Below are 23,431 nucleotides of genomic sequence, written 5' to 3'. Positions count from 1 at the left end.
TCCGTACATCATGGCCGGCCGAACCACTGTTTTGTAAACTTTGCCCAACACTGCATGTCTTTTTTTTTTTTGGCCTTTAGTGAATCTGTGAGGTGAACGCGTAGTCTGAATGTGTGCAAGCAGTAATCTCACACATTCACTTGTCATTCACAGGTTCTCGCTTGAGGTCACCGCCGATCACTCGGGGGAAAAAAATGCAAGAAATGTATGAGGGGCGGGGGGGGGGTATACTCCGAAAAACAGGGGGGAAATAGTCGTTAAAACGGGACAAAAAAATACGGAAATAAAAAAAATAAAATAAAACGGAATTTAAAAAATTCCGTAGAAAATGGCACGAAATAATAAATGCTGAGAGAGAACCGGCCCGTTTCATAGGGTTATTAAGGTTTTGTGGTGATGATTTAGTTCTCTAACCGCCGTATCCGGGTTTGGGAAAACTTCTTCAACCTGTTTGGTCAAGCGTTGTTCAACTGTGGCAACTGTGGGTTGACTTCCTGGGTGGGTTTCTCTCTTGAAGTAAGGCCCAACTGGAGTCAAAATATAAACTTTTATTTTGGAGGGGAAGCAACGGTGATCTGTTGCCTTAAATATTTGTGGCGCAAGGGATCCTAAGCAATGGATTTCGTTTTCCTTCTCGCCATTCGGTAGGAGACTCGATGGGTTATCGAAAATCTTCCTGAATTTGGACCGAATGTTGGGAATCGCGGGACGACCTTGATCACTACTTCACTGGACCAAAACGTCATTCATGCAATCTTCATGTCCGGTTGGAGTCGTCTCGTGCACACTGAAGCTTGTCGACATAGCTTACCTTCCTAACAAAGAGACACGTTTGTGATCAACACTTCTCTCATCAGAAATCAATCCAGAAATAAAGTCTTCTTTCTGCCACCGACTGGTAAGGATTGATAAGACTGATACTTAAGTGTGCTTAAAAAAAACACATGCCAACAACTAAATTCTTTCGACTTTCTCTGAGAGTAAAGTGTTCTAGATTGTCTGAAAACACGTGGTCAAAAACGGTCTATGCACTGTTTTCCACCACGTGATTACATCCGGGCCTGCGACCATGTTGAATGGGTTCACTCGACTGACGTGCTGTTCACTCTATGGCTTTTGCATACAGACCGGAGTTACACATATGTTCGTACGACTGTTAAAAGTGACGCATGATGGCTAAAAAGACTTTGGAAAGTTATCAGGGCTCATTAGATGTTGTTTGAAGGAACCGTTACGGCATGAAATGTGGTTTGATCGACAATATTGACCCATATGCCTTGGAGAAACACAAATGGAGCACGAATTTTAAACTGTGGGCGTCGGTAACCTATCCAGACGTCATCAACTATGGCCTCTTCTCGACAAGCGCTTATACCATGGAGCAACTCAAGAATTGCAAAGGTCTGGAGGCCTACAACCGATTCATCAATGGCTGGGTTTGTGATGGGGCGGTATCCATTGTAAGCAACCTGTGTCTCCACACTGTTTTGGTTAGTGTACCGCACAATGTAATTTAAATATGTACCCCGTGATTACAGTCAGCTTTGTGTTAAATTATGTTGATGATACCCACGAAAGAGGTGTAGATTATTATTATTTTTGTTTTTGTTACAAAGAGGGAGAGTGAGGGGTTCGACTACATTTTTTCGGGTACATTTTTAACTCAACTCACGAAACAGCTAGCGATGTGGTGACTCATTTTTGCAAATTTATTATAATAAAACACAAAATACAGATTTTGGAGACGTTCATTGCATTCACACACACACGAGTATTATGTATTGTAAGCCCTTGGCACTAAAGAATACTTCTCCTTCACAGAACTTAGTTATTGCTAAGTAGGTTTGAAATTCTAAAAGGTATCCAATACTTATCAAAAACAAAATGCTCCAAGCAAACTCTGACATAAGGGAATGACTTGGCTATTCAATCGGCTCTGCTGATACAAGATAGTCACAGTTGTTACAGTTTGGTTTATATGTGCGCCGTTTTCTCTCACTGGTTCTTGATCACACCTGGCAGCCGAAAGAAAGACGCTTTACAACGCCCACTTTCGTTTGAGCAACCAATAACATAGCAGCCCACTCTCATTCATGCGTCTTTCTGAAATGATTCCTGCTTGGTTACGGTTTGTTTACTCGCATTCACCAAACCAAAATGGCGACTGCGTTTTAAACCGGAAGGTGTGTGGTGTCAGTCGAAAACCATCTATAGATAGTTTTGGTTGGTTAGGTGACTTCTTTTTCACTTGTTGCATGCATAATAAATGTAAGGATATTCCTGTTTATTTTCGTACTTGAGGTTATTTCATGATGCATTTAGAGATTATAAAAAGATACATATTGGATTACAATTTCCTCACCCATTGACATTTTATTGTACCTCACTTCTTTTGAACTCAATAAATACTTAATGGTCTACACGTAAAGCATATTTTTAGTATGTTTTTAATGAAAAAAAGGCAGCCAGAATGGACCCATCTGTTTTTTCACCATACATAATAATGTTGTTCTATATGGACTTTTTTTTTTTTTATCTCCTGGCCTGAAGATCCTCACGAGATATTCATTTTGGAGAAGAAGCAGGAAGTGATGTTTTTTTTACAGATGCCCACACTGGCAGCTTTGTGTGTTTATACCAGTTTTGCCAGCAGGAAAGTAGCTGATTTTTTTCCTGTGTGTTAGCCAAAATGCAGTCTCGTTGTACGATGGATTCACGCTTCACATGTTTACATAACACCTGGTTCGTCCTGAAAAATGGATTGTACAGGTGCAACAGACAAGAGCTTCATGGGTTCCAAATGACAGGCAGCTGTGCATAGACCTATTCAAAAAATAATATGCTTAATTGAATTTGACTGACACCCCCAGTCTGTGCACTCAAAGCAGCTTTGAAGTTCTAATTTTGTCTTGTTGGTCCACTTTTTCACTGATTTTACGAAAGGCTTCACATACTTAAGCGCTTGCCTGTATGTAGATATTGAGTACAACAAGCAGCGAACAGAGGAGCCAATGGTTGCGCGGGGGATTGCACGATATGGCTTTTAACGGAAGTGTAACTGGTCTAGAGCAGGGGTCGGCAATCTATGGCTCACCAGCCACATCTGACTCTTTTAATGGTTGCATATGGCTCGCAGAGCTCTCATAATGACATACTGTGGATGTCATTTCTGTCATGCGGGCAACGCAAATGATGCAGTTTGTCCTAGTGGCGTTGCTGTAGTATTCTGTGGCAATCGATGTGCGCAGGTGCAGATGGGTTGAACGCACATCACGAGAGCTATTTTCCAAAGTCGAAGTTTGTCAGCACCAGTAACTACAAATCTGTGTTTGGACCCAACAAGTTGAATGGAATTGCTGCTGAATCTTGATATAATTAAGATGTCCAAGTTTCACTTGGTTTTCTCATCCCTCTTATGTCGCCCAGGAAGTGATGTGATCGTCATGTGAAAATGTGTGCAAGAATGAAAGGAGAGTACAAGGAAGAAGTTTGTGGACCAAAAAAGAAAGAGGAGCCACAACGTCAACTACTAGACACTCTGTTCAATCTGCAACCTCGAATTGTCCTACGCAGAGCAAGTGGGTTCAGTTGTTGCATGCATTCTAATGTGAATGATCTTCTTATTTATGGCCCCTGCTTGATGATGCATTTTACATCACATTATTCACATCCTGCCCTGCGACTGACTGGTGACAAATTAAGTGTGTAGATTGCCATTCGCCTGAAGTCAGCTGTGATAAGCTCCGCAACCCTTGTCAAGATAAGCGACTTGGAAAATGGACGCACACACGTATACAGTAATCCCTCGTTTTTTGCTTTAAATTGGGACGAGTGAAAAGTGAAAAACGCGAAGTACCGGGGAATGCGTTTATGTGGGTTCCAGAATGTTTAAAATTTGTAATCAGTATTTGTACTTTGCATATTTGAGACAAAATTAAAGGACATACATTTTTATTATTCTTTACATTATGTCCACTTTAAATGCTTATTTTTGGCGGGGGTGAGTGGGGTGTCAGAGGGCTTGGAACAGATTAAGCTATTTACCTGTAAGAAGTGCATCTAATTTTTTTTTTTTTTTACTGGGGGCTAAAACCAAGCCCATTTGTCCTCAATCACTACATAAATCATTATCAGTGGCTATCTGCCGCAAGTGAGTTAGTTAGTAGTAACAGCCCATTTCTTGTACTAGAGTTTGCAGTTACATTTGCAGTTCAATCTTGCAAACAAATTACATTTGAGGGCTTTGTGTTTGTCATTTGTTTTGCAGATATCAGTGAAAATCTTCATCCAGAGTGGCAACAGTCAGTGTGCCGTCACATCAAAGAGGAAGAGGAGGCTAAAGAAATTCAAATCATTAAACACGAGGAGGAAGAAATCCTACACTTGAAAGAGGAAAAGAAGGAGGAACTCATCCAGCTTCCATCCACTGGTGTTCATTTCAAGCAAGAAGATGGAGGCCAACGTGAAGAGAGACAAGGGGCGGAGCATCCAACCAGGAACAGCTCAAGTGATGGAGACCATTGTGAAGAATCACAAACAGATGATGATGATGATGATCAACAATCGGAAGGTGATATGACATGTCACACTTCCAACAAATGCTGGAAATGTTCTCAGTGTAGGAAAGGTTTTGCTTCTATGAGCAGTTTGAAACGACATGTGAAAATACACACAGGTGAGAAGCCTTTTGCATGTTCAGTTTGTGGTCAAACATTCACTCGGAAGGGAGGTTTAAAAAGACACACAAGAACACACACTGGTGAGAAGCCTTTTGCATGCTCAGTTTGTGGTCAAAGTTTCACGCGAAAGGAACACTTAAAAATACACACAAGAACCCACACTGGTGAGAAGCCTTTTTCCTGTACAGTTTGTGGTCAAAGATTCTTTGAAAAAGGAACTTTAAAAAAACACGTAAGGGCACACACTGGTGAGAAACCTTTTTCCTGCTTAGTTTGTGGTCAAAGATTCTCTGTGAGTGAAAGTTTAAAAAGACACACGAGAACACACACTGGTGAGAAACCTTTTTCATGTCCAGTTTGTGATAAAAGATTCACTCAGAACGGAACCTTAAAAATACACACCAGAACACACACTGGTGAGAAACCTTTTTCATGTCCAGTTTGTGATAAAAGATTCACTGAGAATGGAAAATTAAAAATACACACCAGAACACACGCACACAAGAATCCACACTGAGAAACCTTTTTCCTTCACAGTTTGTGGTCAAAGGTTTACTTGGAGGGACACACATTGGAGCCTGCGTAGTTTGAGGTCAAAGATTCTTGCAGAAGGCTCACTTAAAAATTCACACAGGAACCCAGAATGGGGAAAAAAAGGCTTTTGCCTGCTCAACTTGTGGTTAAAGATTCTCTGGAAAAAGGAGCTTTAAAAAAAACACATAAAGACCCACACTGGTGAGACTTTTTCCTGCTCAGTTTGTTGTCAAAGATTCTCTTCTAGGCCAACACGGTGGCTCAGCTATAAAGCGTTTGCCTCACAGTTCTGAGGACCAGGGTTCACATCCTGGCCCTGCCTTTTTGGAATTTGTATGTTCTTCCCATGCCTGTGTGTGTTTTTTTTTTTTTTTTTTTCCAGGCACTCTGGTTTCCTCCCACATCCCCAAAACATGCAGCATTAATTGGACACTCTTCTCCTTTTCCTTTCGGCTTGTCCCGTTAGGGGTCGCCACAGCGTGTCATCTTTTGCCATTTTAGCCTATCTTCTGCATCTTCCTCTCTAACCCCAACTGCCCTCATGTCTTCCCTCACCACATCCATGAACCTTCTCTTTCGTCTTCCTCTTTTGTCTGGCAGCTCTATCCTCAGCACCCTTCCACCAATGTACTCACTCTCTCGCCTCTGAACATGTCGAAACCATCGAAGTCTGCTCTCTCGAACCTTGTCAGCAAAACATCCAACTTTGACTGTCCCTCTAATGAGCTAATTTCTAATCCTATCCAACCTGCTCACTCCGAGCGAGAACCTCAACATCTTCATTTCTGCCACCTCCAGTTCTGCTTCCTGTTTCTTCAGTGCCACCCTCTCTAATCCGTACATCATGGCTGGCCTCAACACTGTTTTGTAAACTTTGCCCTTCATCCTAGCAGAGACTCTTCTGTCACATAACACACCAGACACCTTTCGCCAGCTGTTCCAACCTGCTTGGACCAGTTTCTTCACTTCCTTACAACACTCACCATTGCTCTGGATTGTTGAGCCTAAATATTTGAAGTCGTCCATCCTCCCTATCTCTTCTCCCTGTAGCCTCACTCTTCCGCCTCCACTTTTCTCATTCACGCACATATATTCTGTTTTACTTCAGCTAATCTTCATTCCTCTCCTTTCCAGTGCATGTCTCCATCTTTCTAATTGTTCCTCTGCATGCTCCCTGCTTTCACTGCACATCACAATATCGTCTGCGAACATCATGGTCCAAGGGGATTCCAGTCTAACCTCATCTGTCAGCCTATCCATTACCACTGCAAACAGGAAGGGGCTCAGAGCGAATCCCTGATGCTGTCCCACCTCCACCTTAAATTCCTCTGTCACACCTAAGGCACACCTCACCATTGTTCTGCTGCCATCATACATGTCCTGTACTATTTTAACATACTTCTCTGCCACACCAGACTTACGCATGCAGTACCACAGTTCCTCTCTTGGTACTCTGTCATAGGCTTTCTCTAGATCCACAAAGACACAATGTAGCTCCTTCTGACCTTCTCTGTACTTTTCCACTAGCATCCTCAAGGCAAATAATGCATCTGTGGTACTCTTTCTAGGGATAAAACCATACTGTTGCTCGCAGATACTTACTTCTGTCCTGAGTCTAGCCTCCACTACTCTTTCCCATAACTTCATTGTGTGGCTCATCAACTTTATTCCTCTATAGTTCACACAGCTCTGAATTAATTGGACACTCTAAATTGCCCCAAAGTGTGATTGTGAGTGCTGCTGTTTGTCTCAATGTGCCCTGCGATTGGCTGGCACTCCACACAGGTGGGGCTGGGATTTTAATCCCAGTCCTAAGAAGAAAAAGTATTAAACTGCCTTAAGTAGAAATGTCTGCAGATATTTTTTGGGGACATGAAGCCAGTATTACTTTGGTGAGGTTTGTAATGAAGTGATACTTGTTGTCATTTTTATGACATCCTTAATCCATCCCAATCCATATTTTTTTTGTTCCACCTGATTTCTATGATGTATAAAATGAATGTGAATATGTAAAAACTGATTACTATTTACTTCATTGTACAGCACATTCCTTTTCCCTCTTCAGCTGTACCAGTGCTTTTAATGTTGGATTTTGTTGCTGAAAAAGGAGTGTACAAAAGGGAATTCTTGATTTACCAATTGCTACTAAATGTATTATTTTCTAGTGCATGCATGCATTTTGTCCCATGTGTTAGTGGTGTCATTATCAAATAAGAGAATAATTAATTGAAATGGAGTGGAAAAAAACTTTGACTTTGGGTGGTAAAGTGTATCTGATCCTGAATAAAATACACCAACCAGTGAGATGACTACATTTGCTTGCACATCAAATCCATTTTACCCATTAAAAAGAATTCAAATGTCTTTAATCCAATGCACTTTCAAGCAAAACATTGGCCCAAGCACAAATTCCTAAATATGATCAAATCTACATATGGGCACAGTAGAGAATCACAAGTAGATGACCTCTTAGCTCCACGATCAGATAGTGACGACATGATGTCACACTCTCCTCACTCTAATGAAGATTATAAAAAGTGTGAAGGTCCATTTGAAATGTAGTGCTCCTCTGAAGAAGGAGCAAAGTCATGAGAATGGACCTTTCCGGCCTGTCAATCACTCGTCCAATAATAGCCAATCAGATAGTCGCACTGTCTTAACCCCTGGCTTGACACGTAGGTGGTAAGGTTTCACTTCCTATTGTTTGAAATTGAATAAGAGGCTGTGAAATGTGATGTTATGGCCAGAAAGTAAAGAGAATAAAAGCGCATAAGTACAAAGAGAAACAGTGAAATAACCAATACATTAAGTGTTGTAATTATCACAAAGAGAAGGCAGATTCGCTCTTCGAGTGAGTTTTAGAATCAATAAGTCCTGATTTATATTAAGAGGCGGTATCGTTCTGAGATACCACAATTTCCTTGAACCAACAACTAATGTGTGTGGAGTAAACTGTCAGGTACAGAGAGAGAAACGAGAAAGTCACCTGTTAGGGACAGAGACAAATCACACCGGATACATTATACTGCAAATAGAGGTGGTTTCGTTCTATTAGAGAAGAAAGTAATTCCTAATTTTGCCGTGTAAGAGGCGACGTCGTTCTTTAGAAGAATCTTAGATGTTTTAAAATTCCTCACATTACGGTGTAAAGTAGTTTAGAAAAACGTGCAAGCTCGAGTACCATTGTTTTGTAAAAAGAGATTTGGATCCATTATACAATAATATAAATAAGATATATAAATAATAAAACAATAATAATAAATAAATGATATAAAATAATATAATTCTTCAACAATTAAAGTAATTGACTCTACGCAAATAATTGATCACTAAAATTACAGAATGGATTTAGTCATCCAGATGACGATCAGAAAATTCCACTTAGTGACCAAATAAAAAATGCATGCAAAGTATGTGTGGAAGGCCTTCCTGAGTGTGAGGGAGAAAGTAAGAAAAAAAAGAGTTGTATGAGTGGATTGAGGAATGTTGTGTGCATCGCTGGTTTCCAACCTTGATGTCTGCAGCATCATTGGTCATGTTGATGAAAGAAGTCGAAAAGTTGTTTGGTGAAAAAGGAGAAACTTGAGAGTGATGTTAAAAAAAAAAAAAAATCAGCAGGCACTCCAAGTCCAATATCAAACCAAGATTCATAGTGAATTACAGGCTAGAATGCACAAAAAATAGCATTTTGTGCAAGAAAAACATGATAACTTAGTAATTTCAGCCTTTAATAAATATTTTTCAGAGCAATATTTATTTATCACATCTCAGAATAGTTCCAACTTATGCATTCCTATGTATATATATATATATATATATATATCATGGTCGAGCCAATTTGTCACCTTTGGATTTGCCTTTATTTTCATGAAACATCTCAATTGTTGTGCATGCCAGATCTTGCCATGGCTGAATGATTTTACGATACAAACAATATTCCTGTCTGTGATGAGGAATTATGAGAGAGAAAAAACTGGTTTACTTGTTGATATTAAATGTTATGGTTGAAAAAAAATTCATTTTATTGGCTGTATGTATATTCACTTGAAATATTAAATTGATTTTAAGGTCCGTCTGTTAGAGGGAGAAGAGTAAGAGAGTCATTGAAAAGGGTGTCATGTATGCTGGAAAAAGCTATATTGTTGAGCATGGGAATTTCAGTGAAGGTTCCAAGAAAGCAAATGTCTGTGTTGGGAGAAGCCAACCCACCTGTCACACATTCCGCCACCTTATTCTACTGCAGCGGAATCGCTGTATTCCGAATGTAACAAATGTTGAAAAATGTGTCTGATTTGACGTTTCCCATCATGACCGTCTCTGAGGGGACTTTGCTGTGTGATTGGGACGAAACTTGCAAGCCCCCGACTCATCACACAATAATGACAATAATGTTGCCATGGTGCTTGGGGCTGGTGTCACCGCCTCAATCACTTGCAATGTCACTGTTAATGATTTATTCCTCACAAGCCATTCAATCCATCTGATTTGAGAAGGTTGTTACAGAAACTCCCACCAATGCAAAGCGGAGGGGCGAATTGGCTGAGGGCTGCTCAGTGTGATACAATTGGGCAAATTTTGGCTGCTGGAGATTTGAAAATGCTGATGACGCAAGTGATTCCACTCTCTCAGCTCGCAATCTTGATGTCTGCTCCACTGTCAGCAGCCTCCTTGTCGGTAACGGTCGCTGACTTTGATAACGTACTGGGTGCTCTGGATGCATTGTTTCCCCTCCCTGAGATTGTACTGTCTGACCTGGTCTTAGATCCAAAATCTGATGACAATGCTGATTCATTTATGGAGAATAATCCTGACCTCCCTGGAAATTTTATTTGAGGAAACACACCAAAGAAATTGACACAAAAGTAGAAAAACGTAAAAATGCTGAATCCCAATTGACCATGTTACAATTACAAACTTTACAGAAACAAAATGATTCCGAGGTCCAATTTCAAACTCCTCACGGGCTTAATAGTAGAGCGTCATGTGCATCAATCCAGCCCCGTCACTGCACAGGGTGTGGTGTCTATTTCTGTTTTTGCATCCCCACCGACCAACAGCAGCCCTACATTGACTGGCAAGTCACCCGGGGAGACGGACCCCGCTCCAGGGGAGCGTGCTTCAACTGTGGAAAAATGGGATATTGGGCTCGTGACTGCTGCGCACCGCAGCTCCCTCGACACTGGGCCAACAGAGGAAGGGGCAGGGGACTGTTTGGTGCCCGTGGCGTGGTGGCAATCGTGAGCAAGCTCCACTTGGAACTCCACCCGTAGCTCCACTCCACAGCCACCACAAGGTGACGAGGTTCAGATTCATTTCAAAACATCGACGGCAATGTTTGGCAATTGAACATTGGCAATTTATTTGTGGGAAAACCTGGATTGGCATTCAACACTTCATTGAACAATTAAAATGGTACATGATGGCTGACACACCCATCCCCACTCCCCCACCGTGCCACCTGCATATTTCTTTGATGGTGTCTCCCGCACATTCGGCCAGAGATCTTGGCCCTTTTGTCAGAGAATGCAAGATGGCTACCGATTGGCAACCACCGTAATCTAATACGTTGTTGTATTCTCCATCACTTGATGCATATTGGATTCAATCTAATGCATTTCACCAATTTTCCATTTTGGAGCATTGCCTATTGGACAGATACCATGGTCGAGAAACAATTGACAGTGGTTTGGCCCCACTGGCATTGGCTGATATGCCTGACACTTTTTGGTCTACCGATCCCACCGATGTGGGCCTCTGCGAGGTGACTCCAGTCATGTTTCAAATGACACCCGACCTGTTATATGTTCCACAATACCCAATTAAGAAGCAGGGTTTGATTGGCATTTCCGACACTATTAATGGATTGATAAAAGCTGGAGTGTTGTGTAAAATTCCACACTCCCAATGCAACACACCAATTTTGCCGGTCGAACAAAGAAACACTGTTAAATACTGAATGATCCATGATTTGCGTGCCATCAATGCGGCTGTCACTACACCCACACTTGCCGTTCCTAATCCTCACTCGGCCCTTTCCCAAATTTTCCCCTCATTTCTCTTGCATTGATTTGGCAAATCCCTTTTTCTGCATCCCATTGGATCCAAGCATGCAGAAATATTTTGCGTTCACATGGAATGGCGAATGTTATTCATACACTCGCCTTCCACAAGGGTTTGTGTTGTCACCCGCACGTTTTAATGCCCATTTGAAACAACTGTTGGCTCCTTTGCAGCTTCTAGACGGAGTAGTGCTGGTACAATATGTTGATGACATATTGGCTGATGCTCCTTCATAAATAACGTGCATTGACGCCCCCCGCTCACTTTTGAATCATTTGGCTGGCTGCCTTATTTCATGACAAGGTACGGCCATGTCTCCTTCTCACAAGGACGACATTCTACAGCTTCCACAGCCTACGGACGTCAAACATATGCTCACCTTTTTAGGCTTCTGCAATTACGCACGACACCATGTGCCTGATTTCACAGAGTTAACACACTCACTTGTCAATGAACAGGGGATGAGAAACCTGACCCACCCTCTCCATTGGACACCTGCAGCAGAAGCATTTATCGCTTTAAATCAGCAACTCTCCTCTGCTGCTGCGCTAACTATCCCTAACTATTCCAAAATGATTTACCTGGATACGTCTGAAAAAGCAACCAGCGTTACTGCTGTTCTTTACCAGAAAGCAGGAAGAGGTAAACGAAATCTTTGCTTATATGCCTCCACCCCACTTGAAAAATACGAGCAAAGACATCTAGTATGGGCACCATTCGCATCCGCCCTGGCCCGACTGGTAAAAAAAACATCACATAGTTTTGCACCATCCATTGACCATCCGAACATCACACAGAACAGTTCAATATATTACGAGCCAAGCATTTACAATGACAGGAGGGCAACAGAAAAATTGAGGCGGGATTGACACAACCAACCATTTTGTTCACACATGGATGGGAGACTCATTCACAATGATCGTGGCCGAAAAATTAACTGGCATCCAATCAGCACAAAGAGCCGAAATAGTAGCAGTCAAAACGGCATTAGCCATAGCCCAAGGAGTCACAGCAAACATTTACACTGACTCCGCGTATATCCATGTGGTAATCCACACTGCGCTTGTAGAGTGGCAAAGGAATGATTTTCTCAATGCCATGGGGGCTCCAACAAAACATCAACAAGACATTTTGGCGCTCAGAGACGCACTCATGTTACCTAAGGCTGTAGCTGTTATTAAATGCCAAGGGCATTCCAAAGGCACCGTCATCATCACACAGGGAAATGCAGCCACAGACAAAGCTGCAAAAGAGGTGGCCGGTTCACTCCCAACCTTACAAATGACAATCAGTTAAGAGGAGCTGAAAGCCAGAGAGGAGGTGAGCATGGCCATGGTTAGGGAGTGGCAGCAGCAGGCCAGCCCAGAGGAAAAGACTTGGTGGAAGTCGAAGGGGGGAACGAAGAAAGAGGACGGTGTGTGGATGAAAGATGGTAAGTGTATCCCGACGCAAAAATAATTGAAGCAGCTGATAAGTGAAGTCCATGGACTGTGCCACGTGAGAGTGGAAGAGACGTTAAGGAGACTTAGCACGTGGGGGCACCCGTTCATGAGAATCATTGTTGAAAGAGAACTGTAGGACTGCAGTGTATGCATCAGATTTAATAGTACGCCTGCTACCAAGCCAACCCAGGGCGATCACGATCCGGAAGTGACTGCCCCTGGCCTGATGGTGTTGATGGATTTCACTGACATGATTAAATCTGTGTCGGGAAATCGATACTTGCTTGTCATCGTGGACGCCTTCTCTGGCTGGCCTGAGGCGTATCCCTGCAGATCTGAAACATCAAGTACCGTGGTCAAACATCTAGTCAATCATTAAATTCCTTCCCATGGACTCCAGAAAATCGTAAGATCAGACAATGAAACCCATTTCAAAAACAAACATCTACAAGATATTGAAAGAGCACTGGGATTAAAAAATACGTTCGGTTGTATGTACCACCCACAATCCCAATGCCAAGTCAAACGCATGAACCAAAACATCAAAGAAATATTAGCTAAGGCATTGGCGTCAGACAAATTGAATTGGCTACAAGCACTTCCACGTGCCTTGATGAACGTTCGAATGTCTCTAAATTCATCAAAAGGGTGGACACCCTCTGAGTGCCATACCAACCAACCATTCCCAGCGCCCTCAAGTTCTTTATCAGCAAGACCAGTCGAAAGGCCACCCGAGCTAAAACAATTAACATTTTAGTTTTCACATCTCACCGAAAAACAAACCGATGCTCCCCGTGTGCTTAATGATTCTGTTTTTGTGTGGCTCTAGGTGCTGAAGGGGAAGTGGTCTGAACCCTGGTAGGACGGTCCCTACAAGATGGTGGTACGAACTTCATCCGCTGTTCGATTGGAGGGAAAAGCGGACACGTGGTACCATTTTTCATCGACCCGCCCTGCTTGTACCTCGACCGGACAGCCTCTTGCCCTGCCCGATTCTGCCCCCACGTCACCAGCCCCTGCCCCCATCCAGCCTGCCGTGCCCCGACCTAGACTCCTCCATGTCACCTCCACACACACACTTACCCCAACATGCCACATTTCATTGATAAAATGCACCCCACGCTTTTCCCTTTTTTGTTGCTGGCCATTGTCACACCATCAACCGTGAAAGACAACTGCTCCACTCCTGTCAATCAAGCTTTATTGATCTGTGAAGTTGTTGAGTTCTTTCAAACTCAAAAGGGGGATCCTAAGATTTCGCTATTTGGTTATCGTCACTGATTTCATTACCAGATTGTACAAATTGGATGTTTTTGCCAAATAAAATTTTCGTGCTTTGTTGTGTTGGACTCCGTTGAGTCCAAAAGGGGGAGTGAAAAGGTTATGTTAGGACAGCCTGCGCTAATACCCGGTTCCAGGAACTGTTTTAAATGGAGTTGTTTTTTGAGCAGGCACCTGCCTTGAGTGACCAGCCACTACGGAGGTCTTTTTCAGTAGAGTCAAGGGCCTTGGGTGTCTAGTCAAATCACTTAGATCCTGTTTTGAGACTTGTCCGCCAACAGCAGCGTTCCAACATTGCATATATAATTTTTGTTCTACTTTCACACGCACACACACATGGTGTCAGACCACATTCTTTACCTGTGTCACATTGTGTGTCACAGAGTGCTCTGTTCATTAAACTTCAGTGTTTGTCAGATTTCACGTTTCTGGAGTCCAGTTACTGACCAAACCTGGAATTGGACGAACACGAACAACAAGAATAAGAAGGAAGTGACATTATTAGCAGATGCCCACTCAGGCAGGTTTGTGTGTTTATATCAGTTTTACCTGCGGGAAGGTAAAACTTCCTTCGTGTTAGCCAAAATGCTGGCTCGTTGTATTGCTGGATTTTGCCCGGCAGGATGGATTCATTCTTCACACTTTTCCAAAAGACCTGGTTCGTCGTGAAAAATGGATTGCACAGGTGCAAAGGACGATAGCGTCCGGGGTTCCAAATGACAGGTAGGTATGTATAGAGCTATGAAAAAAAAAAGTTTTGGGGGGCACGACGTAATCCTTTCAGCAAGTGACGACAACGTTTGCGGCGCTGGAACGGGGTGGCTCATCGCAGTCCCAGGTGTTGTCGTTGCTCGCAGCTGAGTACGCTACATACTGTCATATTGTCAGGGACTGTTGTTAGTCAGAAGTGATCTGCATATCATGTAAATATGGCTCAAAATGATAGGGTAATATTGCCTCGGTCACGTCACTTGATTGTGAGATGTTCTCTTCTTCAAAAAGAGCTTCCGTGTCAGAACAGGTGTCGGAAAAATCAGAAAATCTCTGTTGTTCCTTTCCCAGAGCAGGTGCGTGTCAACGTGTTTTCACTGGCGAATTTCCCAGTGTGACGTCTGCTGATGACATCGCAGGCAATATGGCCACCACTGGGATGTCGAGTGAGACTTCCGGAACTTTGCACATGGTTGACACACTCTCCGCTCATATTTATTTTTTCGGATAGACATGGAAGTGAATAATGTATGTAATTTTCACTAAGCCATCCATCCATTTTCTGAGCTGCTTATCCTCATAAGGGTCACATGGAGTGCTGGAGCTGATCCCAGCTGTCAAAAGGCCGGAGGCGGGGTACACCCTGAACTGGTTGCCAGCAAACAGCCACACTCACAAACACACCTAGGGGCAATTTTGGAGTGTCCAATTCATTTTGCATGTTTTTGGGATGTGGGAGGAAACCGGAGTCCCCGGAGAAAACCCACATAGACAAGGGGAGACTATGCAAACTCCACAGAGGTGGGGCCAGGATTGAACCCGGAACCTCAGAACTGTGAGGGCAACGCTTTACCAGCTGATCCACCACGCCGCCCTGAAATTTTCATAACATCTATTTTACAATGTATATAGGGATGTCAGTGAAGTCAGTCACAGTAAATATGAAAAGAAAAAAAAACTTTTAACACAAAGAAACATTCTCATTTAACTACACTTGCAAGCCTCATGCATGAACCCAAAAAACTCAACAATCATTACCTAAATTTAGGCAGACCTCTCTACTCTTGGCAACTGCAACCTCTTAAGACAATCAACAATCACCTAAATAATTTATTTTGTATGGATTAAATAAGGGCAGCACAGGGGCACAGCTGTAGGCTGTTGGCCTCACAATTCTGAGGACCAGGGTTCAAATCCTGGCCCCGCCTGTGTGGAGTTTGCATGTTCTCCCCGTGACTGTGTGAGTTTTTTCCAGGCACTCCCGTTTCCTCTCACATCCCCAAAACATGCATTAATTGGACACTCTAAATTGCTCTCAACTGTTGTCTGTCTCTATATGCCCTGTGATTGGCTAGCAATCAGTTCAGGGTGTCCCCTGCCTCCTCCCTGAAGTTTGCTAGGATTGGCTCCAGCAAGAATCCCGCAACCCTGGTAAGGATAAGAAGCTCAAAAAATGGATAGATGGATATACCTTGAATGGCTACCTCGAGATTTTGCTGTTCTTCTTCTCTTCCTTTTGGCTTGTCCCGTTAGGGGTTGCCACATTGTGTAATCTTTTTCCATCTAAACCGAGCTTGTGCATCTTCTTCTCTAACACCCACTGTCCTCATGTCCTCCCTCACAACATCCATCAACCTTTTCTTTGGTCTTCCTCTCGCTCTTTTGCCTGGCAGCTCCATCCTCAGCACCCTTCTACCAATATACTCACTCTCTTGTCGCTGAACATGTCCAAACCATCGAAATCTGCTCTCTCTAACCTTGTCTCCAAAACATCCAAGTTTGGCTGGCTCCAGTTCTGCTTCCTGTTGTTTCTTCAGTGTCACTGTCTCTAATCCGTACATCATGGCTGGCCTAACCACTGTTTTATAAACTTTGCCCTTCATCCTATCGGCAAAAGATTCAGACACGCACTGGAAAAGAGAGAAATGAAGATTGGCCAAAGTAAAATACAATATATGTGCATGAATGTGAGGGGCAGAGGAGGAGGAGTGAATCTCCAGGGAGAAGAGATTGCGAGGGTGGATGACTTCAAATACTTGGGGTCAACAATACAGAGCAGTTAGTGTGGTAAAGAAGTGAAGAAACGGGTCCAAGTGGGGTTTATGTTTAAAACATTGAAGTTATTTAAAAGGTGAACTTGCATTGAATTTATCTTCACATTGTTACAGAAATAAGAGCTCTTTGTGTTGTGCTGTATTTTTCATTTTTAATTTTTTTACGTGTTGTATTTCATTGTTAAAAATTCCAGATTAGAAATTCAAATTCAAACTCTGATAGCAATTAATAACTTCCATATTCGTGTTTTTGTAATTTAAAAGATTTTCCTCTTTCTTTTGTGTTTTCCGGATGGTTAAAATGTTTCACGATTTGTTGTTTTGCACTTTCAGGCCACTGTAGTTACCGAACAGTGCTGCTGACAGACAGAATGCAAGAAACAGTTTCAGTTGTGTAGAACTGGAGTTGTGATACTCGCCTCATACACGTGAGGTCCCTGTTTTGAAACAAAGCTGCTTGGCTTGTTTCCCGCAAAGAAGATCCTCATGAAAAGCAAAACACCATGTTAGCAAACTCCCTGTCGTGTAATTGACCCCTCCGTACAGGTCACTTAACCACGCCTCCTGAAGTTACGTCACCCCACGTGTGCTAACCTCAGACAAACGATTAGCAAAAATGGCAGCGCAGGAAGAAAAGACTAGAGCAAAACTGTCCGATTTACCAGCTGATTTCTCACTCGCATTCTTAGCTAACAGTGAAATATCATTGAAAAGCAGACAGCAGGACTTCAAGTATTTCAGCGAGGGGTATTTCAATGGTATTTACATGCATATCGACGGAGAAACCATTGATATTAGCGCGAGATCTTTCCGGAGTCAGAGGAAGACCGAGAAGCCACATAGTACAATATATTATAATCCAAAGAGGAATTCGTCATTGACAGTTTCCTATTTTCGTGTTACCTATCACACTTGTGTGCAGAATCTGTATGTGTATCTGTATAGCCATTTGTGAACCGCCGTATGAAGGAAAAGAAGGCGAGGCTTGATTTACGAGTTCTTTCTCTCGTTTTCTTTGTGTAACGTCACGCGCTCCCCTCAATAATTATTCTTGAATTAGTGCCGAACCTACGTAAGTTCCGACCGAGTACGACTCACTACTTTAGTGTCCTCAAACATCCTTCCTTCAGTCTTGGTGTCTCGGTGCACATCAAAGGCTTTTAGGACTGCTAGTCCGGTTTAGCTTAGCTCACCGCCAACAAAGAGACACGTTTGTGCAGTCAGATCATCGCAAAGTATCGCTCAACACAGATCAAGTGTGTCAATCATTCACACGTAGCTATGTTATGCAAGCCAAGAACTGCTAATTCATTTGTATGAGACATGTATTGAAAATCAAATATAGGGCATACCTTCGTGGCAAACAAAGTCCGGTTTAGCTTAGCTCGGGAGCGCCGAACAGAGACATGTTTATGCAGTCAGATCATCGCAAAATATCGCTCAACACAGATCAAGTGTGTCAATCATTCACACGTAGCTATGTTATGCAAGCGAAGAACTGCTAATTCATTTATATGAGACATAGTATTGAAAATCAAATATAGGGCTTACCTTTGTGCAAACATATCTGTTCCGGTTGATTTTAGATGGATTCAGTTGATCATACGATCGTCCACAAAGTTTGATCCATCGAAGACATTTTTCGTACTCGGTCTTTTGTTCCGGTTGATTTTAGATGGATTCAGTTGATGATGCGGTCTTCCACAAAGTTTGCTCCATCGAAGACATTTTTCGTACTGGGTCTTCGGTTTTGGAAAGGGTACGAATTGAACTCCACCAACTAGCCTTTCACGATACCTGTCGTCACGATTATAAAGTCCGTGACTACACCTCTTAAAGATATCTATTGTTAGAGAACCCAAATACCCGATAAAACGCTAACAAAAGCTATACTGGACCATGCAACGTTGTCTGAGGGAACGGCGGGTGCAAAAAAGGGGCGTGGTTTGTGCAGATCTCTGGCCTCTGATTGCTCAGCGACGCGGATGACACAATTTCTACGGAGGGGTCAATTGAAGCAGGGATCGGTACATGGGAGATCAGGAACAGGATTGCGAGAGTGCGGGAATGAGACATTTAGCAACGATCTGGCAAATGCCAGTGACAAAACTCCAACTTAAATACATCATTTAATTATAGTCCCAATGTCAAACAGCTGAGAGCGGTGACAGGTGTCACTGGTCAGGGCAGTGGCCACGCCCCTCTTGGCCGTGGTCCAGCCTGGCTCATGACAGAACCCCTCCTTTAAGGCGCGGATCCTAGATGTGCCTAAACAAAAGAAACACACACACAAGCCAACATGTCCCCAGTCTGTATGGTTGCCGTCCAGGACACCAAAAGTGAGGCGTCCAGCTGGGCAGGTCAGGAGGCCGAGTCGTTCCTGCTCGGTCCTGTAATGGCCAGATTGTTGTGACATGACCCATTGGTGAAGGGGAGGACCCAAATCCAGGATTCTGGAGGCGCAGAGGCGTTTCAGGAAAAGTGTTTATTCGTTCCAAGGTCGGGGATCAGGCAGACAGTCAATGGGAGCTGTGGTAACCAGGACGTCAGGCGTAGAAGGAGGCAGGTCACCGGGCAAGCAGGGATCGGTACATGGGAGATCAGGAACGGGATTGCGAGAGTGTGGGAACGAGACATTAAGCAACAAGCTGTCAAATGCCAGTGACAAAACTCCAACTTAAATACGTCATCTAATTACAGTCCCATTGTTAAACAGCTGAGAGCGGTGACAGGGGTCACTGGTCAGGGCAGTGGCCACGCCCCTCTTGGCCGTGAATTCCATCCATGAGATATTGCAGAATGAGACTATGTATAAAGTTAAAAATGCACCCTGGCACACCCTGATAGTAGATGAGACCACAGACATAACAACGTAAAATGCTAGTCATATATATTAAATTTAAGGAAGGAAAAGATGTCAGCTATAAAACTGTGTTTGGTGGCATCATATAGCTGACAGCATCCACGACTCATGATATTGTGCAGGCAATAACTCAGTTTTACTCCAAACATTGGCTTGGACACGCAGAGAATGGTAATGCTGACCTTTGATGGTGCCTCAGTAATGCTAGGAAAACACAACGGAGTTGCAGCTTTGTTGAAGTACCAAATACCACACCTAACTGAACAACATTGTGTGGCCCATAGAGAAGACTTGGACATTGATAATGCCTGGAAAGATGTGCCTTTCATGGGAGATGTGGAAACTCTTCTTAGAACTGTATATTCCACTTTCTCTCTGTCCACTCTGAGGAAGGGCAAATTGGAGGCCTTAGCAAAGATTCTTGATGAAGATACACTGTCATGCAGGCCTCTGAATGAAGTGTGATGGCTGTCACGACACCAAGCTGTGAATGCTGTTCTGTAAAACTATACGGTGCTTGAAGAATACTGCAAAAGACAATTCACTGATAACAGACATCCAATGGCAAAGTTCTGCTACAAAAAGCTGAGTGATCCAAAGTTCAACTTTGCCTCACTTTATAAAGACGCAACCTGACTGTGATGGAAAGACACTCCTTTGCTAGAGCAAAGATTGAGAAGTTACGTTCTCAATACTTCAAGGAGAAGGATGTGCAATGGAGCGGACCATGTCAAAGAGGCAATGGGGACCTCATCAGCTGATGACAGAAATACTGATGAGATAATTTTTTTTTTTTTTATTAGTAAGCTCTGTGACCACATGGGTGCTCATTTTCCAGAGCATTAATCAAAGGAGTGGTCTGCATTTTACATTGAAGCATTGAGCTCAGACATTAGTTTTGACTATGGATCAGCACACATTGCTACACTGGCAAAAAGGTATGAGGCCATTCTCCACCACCCACAGTTTATGAAGGCCATTAACAGTCAATATGCTGACTTCAAGTACATAATGAAGCAAAAACTTAAACAGGGGACAATTAGCACATTCTCAGAAATGGTGACTGCAGCCCTTAAATGTGAGAAGCTTGTGGACATTTGTGCTACATTTCAAGCTTCCAGTGCAGATTGTGAAAGAGGATTTAGTTTGATGAATCATATCAAAACAGCATCCAGAAATCGTCTTGAAGTGACACATTTGGACCGACTGATGAGCATGTCAATGCAAGAAGCAGACGGACGGAGCCATCAACCTGGACAAAGTGTACAACCATTGGAAAAGTGAGAAGGACAGACGTAAAAAAACAAGATACATTTCAGATTTGTACATATTCAAGTGACATTTATTAAGATGTTTTATTTATGGATTTTAATCATTAAATTCTATCATGACTCGATAATTTATGGGTAGTAGAAAAAGAGTAAAAGACACTATCACTAGCTACAGCACATGCCATTGTGGAAAATGTGAAAGTTTTAATGTGAGCAAAATGTTATGCCTTTTCTTTGAAGGCAAAACACTCACCCAGGCCAAAACTGGACCTCGCTGACTGAAGCCAAAGAAGGACCCTCACACATAATATACTACAAGTTTCACGAAGAATCTTCAATGTGTTTTGTCTTTTTCATTTTATGTGTCCCAAATTACTTACATTAAAAGTAAACTAATGGAAATTACTGTTGTAATTTGATTCTTTTAATAAGCCATGAAACTTTCTATGAGCCGAGGTGTGATATCTGTGTGTGGCCACAGTGAACATTTCTGATGTTCCTCACGGCGGTCCTCTGTGTGTTCAGGGAGCTTGTCTAAAGTGGATTTCACCGAGACGATGCTGTTGACAGCCTGGCTTTGCTGCCACCAAAGAGTTAGAATACAAACTGCAGTTTTAAAATTTCCCCCGAGTTAGGCAGGTTAATGTGCGACAAAAAATAGTTCCCAATAATTCGATAATAGACTGTTTTCGACCACGTGACTGGGCACCTACACGTGTGGGATGGGTTCACTCTACTGACATGCTGTTCACTCTACGGCTTTTGCATACAGACAGGAGTTACACAAATGTTCGTATGGCTGTGAAAAGTGACGCATGATGGCTAAAAACGCTTTGGAAAGTTATCGGGCCTCAATCGATGATGTTTCAACAAACCGTTACGACAAGAAGTGTGCTTTGATCGACAATATCGACCCATATGCCTTGGAGAACCACAAATGGAGCACACAAATGTGGGCGTCGGTAACCTATCCAGACATCATCAACTAACTCTCTTCTCGACAAGCGCTTAGACCATGGACCATCAAAGAATTACAAATGTCTGGAGACCTACAACCAATTCATCAATGGGTGGGTTCATCATGTGGCAGTATCCATTGTAAGCAACCTGTGTCTCCACACTGCTAAGGTTAGTGTACCGCGTGATTACAGTCAGCGTTGTGTTAAACTATGTTGATCATACCAACGAAAGAGGTGTACATTATTATTTTCATTTTTGTTCCCGAGAGAGAGGTTCGACCGGGACGAGTCTCAAGTGGAGCCTGCACCTTTTTCTTCGCTTCCACGCCTACATTTTTAACTCAACTCATGAAACAGCTAGCGGTGCGGTAACTTGTTTTTGCAAAGTCATTATAATAAAAGAAAATACAGATTTTAGAGACATGCATTGCATTCGAGTATTATGTGTGCCCTTGGCCCTAAAGAATACTCCTTCACAGAACTTAGTTCTTTCTAAGTAGGTGTGAAATTCTAAAATCCAATACTTACCAAAAACAAAATGTTCACAGCAAATTCTGACATAAGGGAATGACTTGGCTGCTCAATCGGCTCTGCTAATACGAGGCAGCCACAGTTGTCACCGTTTGGTTTATAACTGCTCCTTTATCTCGCACTGGTTCTTGATCACAGATGGCAGTCGAAAGAAAGACGCTTTACAAAGCCCAATTTCGTTTGAGCAACCGATAACACAACAATGTGCCCCCATTCATACACCTTTCTGAAATGATTCCTGCTGGGTTATGGTTTGTTTATGCAAATTCACCAAACCAAAATGGCGACCGCGTTCTAAACCTTAAGGTGTGTGACGACAGTTGAAAACAGTCTATAATGTTGTAGGATTTCAAATAAACATTTGAGTTTTTAAAATTCAGAATAGAAGCTTTTTTATTTGCAAAAAATGTCATTTAATTTGTTGAACTGCAGCCTATTATGTGTAATACTGTATTTAGACTATGGTGTACTGTTTTGTGTTTTGAACGCAGAATGATTTTGCTGGTGAAAACTTCGGAATCGCGTCAGTCGACGAAAGGGCAACTTTGTGAGCAGGCAGCTTAGCTCGTTCATCATCCATAAACTTCGTTCTTATTGGGTAAGTTGGCAAATTAAAATGTTTGTATTGTAACATAACTTCGAGTATAAGCGGATGATATTGCTGCTATAATTGAAAATAGGGTGTCAGCTTCGAAAAATAATTGGACTCATTATCAGTGAATGCAAATGGGGGGAAATGTGGCCTGGTCTTCAGGCTAGCCAACTAGAATAGCAGCTGTCATGTTTGAATGTAAAATGCGCAAGTTCGGCCTACTGCAAAACAAATGCATAGAACAATATTGGCATAGTTGTAATTTGAATGCACTTAGATTTGGTCTGGTGTGTGTTTACTTTACATATTTATACACTGAAAATAAAGCATCTAGTAGAAAATGGCAAGCCGAGCACGTGCGAGATCACGAGGCAGAGCATGTGGCCAGGAGACTGCTGCACCTGGAGTAAGCGAACTTGAAATGTGCTATTATTAAAGTTCAACGGTCCTATAG

At 42.6% G+C, this 23,431-nt stretch overlaps 1 protein-coding gene across 4 annotated transcripts; it reads left to right on the top strand.

The window, feature by feature from the left end:
* Positions 1 to 593: 593 nt before the first annotated feature.
* Positions 594 to 14,414, top strand: LOC133493644 (oocyte zinc finger protein XlCOF26-like). 4 transcript variants are annotated; one of them, XM_061807285.1, is made up of 4 exons: positions 606 to 898; positions 3,427 to 3,578; positions 4,268 to 4,570; positions 13,545 to 14,414. In XM_061807285.1, the coding sequence occupies exons 2-4, from the start codon at positions 3,452 to 3,454 to the stop codon at positions 13,565 to 13,567; spliced, it is 453 nt and encodes a 150-aa protein (XP_061663269.1). In that variant the 5' UTR covers positions 606 to 898; positions 3,427 to 3,451; the 3' UTR covers positions 13,568 to 14,414. The 4 variants fall into 4 exon arrangements, with proteins under 4 accessions (XP_061663266.1, XP_061663269.1, XP_061663267.1 ...); XM_061807282.1 differs by lacking the exon at positions 13,545 to 14,414 and having other exon boundaries at positions 594 to 898; positions 4,268 to 9,126; XM_061807283.1 differs by lacking the exons at positions 606 to 898; positions 13,545 to 14,414 and adding an exon at positions 1,106 to 1,401 and having other exon boundaries at positions 4,268 to 9,127.
* Positions 14,415 to 23,431: the final 9,017 nt, after the last annotated feature.

Source organism: Syngnathoides biaculeatus, chromosome 20, assembly GCF_019802595.1.
Source record: "Syngnathoides biaculeatus isolate LvHL_M chromosome 20, ASM1980259v1, whole genome shotgun sequence".
Taxonomy (NCBI): Eukaryota; Metazoa; Chordata; class Actinopteri; order Syngnathiformes; family Syngnathidae; genus Syngnathoides; species Syngnathoides biaculeatus.
This window is presented reverse-complemented; position numbering and strand designations above follow the sequence as displayed.

Bases quoted from the DNA above. Each gene is read 5' to 3' on its own strand.
- LOC133493644 (XM_061807283.1), top strand. From the start codon at position 3,452: ATGTGTGCAAGAATGAAAGGAGAGTACAAGGAAGAAGTTTGTGGACCA. The intron at 3,579-4,267 runs GTGGGTTCAGTT...TTTGTTTTGCAG, and splicing joins AATTGTCCTACGCAGAGCAA to ATATCAGTGAAAATCTTCAT.